Consider the following 7937-nt stretch of genomic DNA (forward strand, 5'->3'; position numbering starts at 1 on the left):
AACGACCACGGCAGACCCAGTGGCATTTTGCTGCTTTTATTAATCCCTACACGGTTGCTGTACATTCGCACTCAGAGCTGCAGCTCTCCCGCTTCCAGCTCAACATAACACCAACAACCCAACCACAGGACCCAGTACAATATTTAATTCGGCGGGGCGTGATTGCGGATGCCGTGCAGGTGCGTCCGCCTCCTCTGCACGGCACCGCAGGCCACGCCCCGCCACATACCCCCATCGCCCGACTGAGGCCGGGGAACCATCCGGCCGAACGTACTCCCCCCCACCGCGAGCGGGAGAGGGGATCAGCCCGGACCGTCGGCGCCCCCGGGCCCTGGCCAAGCGACGGGGAGTTATGAGTTCAGGTGGCCGCCTGCGAACCCAGCAGCGTCGGCGAAGCTGGTCCGGAGGTCGGCCGCGTGGCAGGTGGACGCAGCGCTGTTGGTACGGTCGTGCGCCCCAGCTCGCAGGCGGCTGGGCAGATGTCCGGCAGGCACCGGCCTCTGGTGGAGGTGAGGCCGCTCTGCTCACCCCGCTAACCTCGGGCTTCGGTGGCGCGGACTCCCCTAGCACGGGCACCACCGACTTATCCCGCGGCTTCTCCGCCCCTCCCGGTGGGAGCAGCTCCCCTCGCTGCGCCTCCGGCGCTCCCTCTCCCGGCTGGAGCGGCTCCTCGGGCGCCGCCATCGCCGCTGTCTCTCCCGGCTGGAGCGGCTCCTCGGGCGCCGCCATAGCCGCTGTCTCTCCCGGCTGGAGCGGCTCCTCGGGCGCCGCCATAGCCGCTGTCTCTCCCGGCTGGAGCGGCTCCTCGGGCGCCGCCATCGCCGCTGTCTCTCCCGGCTGGAGCGGCTCCTCGGGTGCCGCCCCCACCGCTGCCAGCTCCGCCGCCTTCTTCCGGGGCGCAGGAACGGGCACCGGGCCCTGCAGAGCCCCAGCGGCTCCCACGCGAGGTGTGGGGACAGGCGCTGTGGCAGGCTGCGTGCTAGTTGGTCGCAACCCGGGGGCCGGCACGGGCGCCTGCACGGACTGGATCTCCTCCACTCCAGCGCCTTTGGGAAGCGCCGGTGGGGGTGGCGGTGGTGTCGGGCAGGACCGGATCAGCGCCGCCAGATTCTCCATCCTCTGCAGGTGGCGTTCGGTCTGGTCCTGCAGCTCTTCCTGCCTGCGGCGCCACACCGCCGCCTGCTCCTGCTGCGTGGCCGCCAGCTCGGCCACCATTCTCGCCAGCTCCTCCCTCTGCTGGCCCACTCCTGGATCTGCCGTGCCTCCCGTCCTGGGTTTCGGCACCACTGTAAACTAGTGATGGGACGTTCTGTATCGAGGCTTCGGAGCGTGTGTCGAGTAATGGAGGGGGCGTTTCCGCGAAGCGCGTATCGAGGCTTGCTTCATTTATGGGAGGAGCTGAAAATGATGACGTCCGAAGCCTCGCTGCCCGGCTGTACCACGTGACTGGTTCATGAAGTGGTTCGAACTTTGCCGCGAGCTATGACAGCGATATAAACCCCTCAGACTTCATTCAAAATGTGGGTGTTTGATGGAGAGTTGCGGTTAGTGAGAGTTTGGAGACCGTTTGGAGGTTTATGAGAGTGAGGAGAGAAAGTCAGGAGAGAATGGAGCCAGCTAAGAAGAGGAGGATGTCCTCCCCTGTGTGGGAACATTTTGATTTTATTCCTCCCAACAAGGTATGTAAATTTCTACAGAAGATGTATTTTCATGATACTGATGGTGCAATACAATTTATGTTGAGCTGTCTTGACTTTTGTACAAGGTGAAGTGTTTGCTATGTGCCAGGGAGCTGGGATATAACAACAACACCTCATCCATGCTTAGGCACTACAGAGCTTTGCATGAGAATAAGGGGGACACCGATCGTGGAGCAAGACCAGGTGAGCCATCAAATGCAATGATAATATAGCATGCAGTAATGTTACTAAATGATATAACAATATTATACAACTGTTATAAGTTACGTGTGTGATATTTATATTTGTGCTTTGTCTTTATTGTCTTTCCTCAGGAGAACAATCTCAAATAGATGAAGACCTGGTCAGCATGGTGATTGAGGACTCCCAGCCATTTAGCATTGTGGAGGACAAAGGATTCAAAAGATTTGTTAAATCATTAAATCCTAGCTATGTTCTCCCCACTAAAAAGGTCATAAAAGCAGTGAAAATTTAGTTTTTACAGAATAAAATGTGAACAGGCAGGACTGAGGCTCAAAGCCTCAGTGTGTAGCTGTCCATACCTCAACGTTACAAAAGCATAACTACTGTCCACACCCCAACCACACCTCACCTCACAGTAAATGATCGTTTTCATTTTAAGCATTTCCAAATAATCATTTCCCATACTGCCACTATAAATATACACAGTATACTGCCATCACTACAATATACATGTTTTACACACTCCTTTTGTTGTTGACATTTACAGGCTGTGTGCAAAATGCCACACTCTTCAAATTCATGCCAGCTATTATTTTTACGTCCAGTAGGTGTCCTGCTAGAGCAAATGAAGCTTCATGAAGCTTCGCGTTGGGGTGAACCAATTGGATGAAAAGCTTCAGTGCTTCATGGGGCTTCATCTGCCCATCACTACTGTAAACGACCACGGCAGACCCAGTGGCATTTTGCTGCTTTTATTAATCCCTACACGGTTGCTGTACATTCGCACTCAGAGCTGCAGCTCTCCCGCTTCCAGCTCAACATAACACCAACAACCCAACCACAGGACCCAGTACAATATTTAATTCGGCGGGGCGTGATTGCGGATGCCGTGCAGGTGCGTCCGCCTCCTCTGCACGGCACCGCAGGCCACGCCCCGCCACAGACATTTAAAAGGGTAAAAGACAGATGGGAGAAACCCTTCAACCATGTTATTATTGCTGATATTAAATAAATTGTCCACCAGAGGGCACTCCATAATTTCCTTGTTGGCAACACAGATGTTTGGGAACGCCAGAAACACAAGTATAATCTGGCAGAGCCTAATTAAGTAAATAGGTAAATACTACGCTTAACAGATGTTAGGGAAATCTGTTTAATATTTTGTGTACCTAAAGAAACAAATATCAGCTGCTATATCAGAATGTTGGATTTTTAAATCCAATATTCACCAAATATTGATATCAGAATCCTACAGTGTTTGGAATATACTGTCTACCAGGACTATGCTTCATGCTTCCATTTGCCTACATCTTCGAACTTTCCACAGTGCCAAAACTACTAGTTTGCTCACTATGTTATTGGTGTGTTTGCTTGGCTAGCTAACTCACCTGACATGAATCAGGAAAGAATCTGTGGTCTGTCATCAGAAGAAGATGAGGAACACCTGAACCAAAAGTGCAGACGACCTGAAAGCTGCCATTTGTGGTAAAGGAACGCCAACAAAGTATTGAGTTTATAAATGCATGTACTTTTAAGAAGTTGGATTATTCTGTATTATATTTCTTGGTTGATCTTAGGAAACTTTCAAATAATCTGAGACACGTGACTTCTAATTTATATGAGCTATAAGCCATAAAAAGCCTTTGAAAAAGTTAAGAAATATTTGCTTAATTATGAAAATGTTTTATTAAATGTTTCCTCTTAGACTCGTATGGATACAACACACAGTTGACTGCTGAATGCTAACTAAGTTATTAAAACACTAAAAAATTTTCAAACCAAAACCATAGCACATGCATCTGAATGTGCTGTACCACATAATAATTCATATTATTTGTCAGGTAATGCCACTTAAATGCTAAAAATAAAATCTAAACTAGTGAGATAAAGAAACAGAATCACACCTGCAGTTGTTGTGAAGGGAGGAACGATCTCAAATCAGAACTCTTCAGGGGGGTTTTTGTGCCAGACCATAAACGTGCTTTTTAATGGTCATTTTAACGTGAGAGTCTGTTGGGATTGACTCTCGTTTGGATCCACCCTCAAGTGTCCATTTGAGGAACTGCCGGTCTTGGCATCTCTGCATACCCGGAGGCTTCTGCTTGATTTCGCACATTAATTTTGTTTCAATTGGTCCAAGCTTGACCTAAAGTGGGTACCTCTTCTCTGTGGGTGGAACGGTGTTGGATTCATATTGATTGCTGTTTATAGCACCGGGCTTGTCGGGGGGTTGTCTCTGTTGTTTTTGTTGTTGCATTGGGCGCTGTGTTGTGTTGGCAGCGACAGCTTGTTAACGTCTAACTCGTCATCTCCTCCTCCTCTTTCGTGCCAACTGGCTGCTCTTCCCCGCTCACCTACAGTACATCACAACAGAACCCCACGCATCCATCTGTAAAACTGCCCCACCCCATTCATCTTTTTGCACGCCAACCCAAATGAAAGACATAGAGACATGCAGTAGAAACGCGAGATAAAGGAGGAAAGAGACATCTTTAAGAGGCATGACGATCACAGGGCACATGATAAATGAATAGGGAAAACAGACAAGTAGCATAGATTGTTGCAGAGTTTTGTCTCCACTAATGTGATGCCTAGAAGGACAATTGTTCAAGCGCAAGAGAAGATGAATGAGAAAGATGCAAAATTTTATTTAGTTAAGACAAGGTAACTCAATCTTGCTGTACTTCAAAAGCGATCGGAAAGCACAGCGACATGAAATAATGGTGCATTATCTAGAGAATGCAGCATCCCACTATTAAAGCATAATACTGTAAGTTACATTGAACAGAAGCAATACCAGCTACAGAGGATCCACTTATTTACTAGATGAAATGTCTTTCAGATGCCCTCTAAGCAAGCTGCTCTGCTTCTCTGTGGATTATTGGAGCAAAAAACACTTGAAATCAGGTCATGCCTTTTTTTCCTCATGAAAAGAAAAAGAAATTCTGGAAAATAGTCTCTAATGTACAGCAAAAAAAATAAAGATAAAATTCACTAAAACCATGCTTTTTAAAGTTTTTATAATTCCCTAAACAGAAGCATCATCAGTACTGACAGACGGTATGATCATACCATATAATATAAAGAACAGTAACATTTAAAAATTGATTTTATCCTCACCTGTGTAAAAGCTTGCACAGTGATGGGGAAACTGTTTTTTTAAGTAGTGAACTTAAAAATAAATGTACGCCTGGGGATCTTTGAGTTTTAGTTTCTCCTTCACGTACACTGTACAGTGAAGTCATTTCATTACATCGACAAATCCTGCCATAAACACAAAATGGCAAACATTTTATTGACCATAATTCCCAGTTATACTGTGACAGTGTCTCTAATATACTTTATATTTTCTGTGCTTGGCTTTTGACACTACCGAGGGACACATACTGAAGTAAATGGTAAAGTTCAGCCTGCCAGGTTGAATTTGTTGTTTTGACCTTTGTGATGAAGACAAAGAGACAGACAACGGAGATATGGAGGAGCAGGTGGAGCTGCTGTTTTGGAGTGTTTAGTCGAGCTTCTCCGCTACCCACATTGTGATGCCCTCTGGGGACTGGTTAAAAATAAGCAATTACTCTGACACCCCACTAGGGACTGCTGTGTGCCGTTCATCTCCCCCCTCTACTACTGGGATCACAGCAGTCATGACAAAGCCCCGCTAAATAAGCTGAAATCCTAGATATGGGAATTCCTTTCTGATCTGTGTCACAGTTTTCGCTTGACTTCAAATGAACATGGCGTCTTTGTGTTTGTGACACTTTTTCAGCATGCGCGTTTTCTGATCTGACTGTCCTAATAGATGAGGGGTTTTGTTAACACAAAAGCAGACGACTTGAAAATGTGATTTGAAGATGAAAGAGGCGTGTTTAATTTTTTTCTTTTTCTTTAACTTAGCCCTTTAAAAGCCGTTTCCTACCAGACATCTGGAGCAAAACCCACCTCCTACCTCCTATCTTCTGATTTTCTATTTGTCTTCTCTCTGATCCAGTTGACAGAGAGCAGTTTGTACTGTGACACATGATGATCCGTATCATAACACAGATTCATGTGCCATGTTGTCTCAGCAACTTGTAATCTCCGCTACCCTGCTTGTGCCACATCTGTCGCTAGCTACGTCTCACACCATAATGCTTGTGCAACCTTTAACCATATGCTTGTTGGACAAATGTGTGTGTGTGCGCGCGTGTGTTTGGGGGTTAGCTAACTGCTGACGGCTTTGCAGAACAGCTGACCTGTTGCCAAGGTAACCGATCTGCAGTGACAGTCGCTGTCAAACTCATAGCGGCTAAGTACTGGTTGTTTTGATTGATCCTTTATATTTCTTTTCCAGTTTCTTGTAGGTAAGTTTTGTGTGTGTTTTGTTCCTCCAATTAAAAAAAATTCTGGCAGCGGCATTCCAATTAAACTGTCAGGATAATTCCCATCAAAGAGGAAAATTGCTTCTGTTTATTGTCACAATTTGAAGGAAATCAGCAATTCTGTGACTGTGACTGCATGCCTGCCCCTCCAGGTAGAAGACATGAAAAGCTAATTGTAGCTTCTATCTAGGAGCCAGAAAACACTTTAGCAGAGACAAAGATGACTGTGGTAAAGGTCTAGCTTATCCTTAGGCTGTTAGGGCCTCATCATTGATCCTTTTGGCTTCACATGGTGCCAACACGATGCCCTACAGCTTCTTGTTCCCATAAGAGTGCCTAACAATTTCATTAGACCACCTGTCTTAAATAAACAAGAAATAACAAAACCTGTTATACACTGTTATTTATTAGGCAATAACAAAATATTAATATTTTTACAACCAAATTTAAGACAAAGGACTTATTTGAGCAAATCTGCATTAAAAAACGCCACTGTATCAGAAAGTACCCTATGTTTTCATGTGTGCCGTTTGAGAAAAATGAAGAATAGCAAATAGATTTGTTATCAAGTTGAGCACATTGACATTTACAAATGATAATGTTGCCGATTGAAAGGCAGCAAGGCATGCATTTGTTTCGGTGCCAATTCACATTTTTCTCAGTTTCACTGTACTCACATTTAATCCTGTTTGATTTGTGGAGCTGAATGCTTTAACTTCCCCCCCCCCTCAATTTTCGGGCATCTCTCTATTGCTCTTTCTACATCTCTTCATGCCATTTAATCAGCTGATGTAAGTAATGAATGAATTCCAGTACATAATGTAATCCACCACTTTGATTGATGACCCATGGTCAGAGCCTAACTAATCTGACAACAGATGTGTTCCTGTGGGAGATTGCTCGTTAGGTTAGCCTGTTGGCTCTGTCTGGAATGAAAATGCTAATACTACAAGAGGCTTGGCAGCAGGTCTGTTGGGAGGGGTGACGGCAACTACATGTCAGAACCGGCTCAGTAATCCTGCCCTATAAAAATAAGTAACCTTACCAGAGCTGTGGTGACAAGATTTAGTGTAAATTACACATCATTACATGATCATTTGGAAAACTTAGACACACAGCCTCAGCTTTGCAAATTAGGTTTTGGCTTTCATTCCAGTAAATTTATATTAGAATAGGCATAATCTTATTAATGATGTTATTTTGGGGCCGACTGTTTAATTAGATACAATAACAAGAAGAAACAGTAGTAAGTGCTTGCAGTTACCCTGCTTGCCTATGCAGTGCTGTGTTTCTTTAGCAGTGGAATGCGTCATTTGTTAGCGTTTATTCAGTGTAAATAAATTAATAAGGGTTGTAGCTGTGTGGAGAGGGTACACTCCATGAGGTTTCTGGGCGTGCAGATATCTGATGACCTCTCCTGGACTGCAAATACTACAGCGGTGGTTAAAAAGGCCCAGCAGCGTCTCCACTTTCTGAGAGTGCTCAGGAGGAACAACCTGGAGGAGAGGCTGCTGGTGACATTTTACAGAGCCACCATAGAGAGCATCCTAACGTACGGCATAACAACATGGTATGCAGGGTGCTCAGCTGCAGACAGGAAAGTACTGCAGAGGGTCATCAACACAGCCCAGAAGATCACTGGCTGCTCTCTGCCCAGCCTGGAGGTCACTGCAAACTCTCGGTACCTCAGCAGAGC

At 45.9% G+C, this 7937-nt stretch overlaps 1 protein-coding gene across 1 annotated transcript; it reads left to right on the plus strand.

Annotated features, from left to right (window-relative positions):
* The first annotated feature begins 1298 nt into the window (after positions 1 to 1298).
* LOC146671968 (uncharacterized) lies at positions 1299 to 2616 on the plus strand. Its single transcript, XM_085405258.1, has 3 exons — positions 1299 to 1679; positions 1766 to 1883; positions 2015 to 2616. Exons 1-3 carry the CDS (start codon positions 1578 to 1580, stop codon positions 2173 to 2175), a joined length of 381 nt encoding a protein of 126 aa, XP_085261384.1. The 5' UTR covers positions 1299 to 1577; the 3' UTR covers positions 2176 to 2616.
* The last annotated feature ends 5321 nt before the right edge of the window (positions 2617 to 7937 follow it).

The sequence above is a fragment of the Rhamphochromis longiceps genome, linkage group LG4, assembly GCF_057381845.1.
Source record: "Rhamphochromis longiceps isolate RC_006_pf linkage group LG4, R_longiceps_female_GT1.1, whole genome shotgun sequence".
NCBI classification, from domain to species: domain Eukaryota; kingdom Metazoa; phylum Chordata; class Actinopteri; order Cichliformes; family Cichlidae; genus Rhamphochromis; species Rhamphochromis longiceps.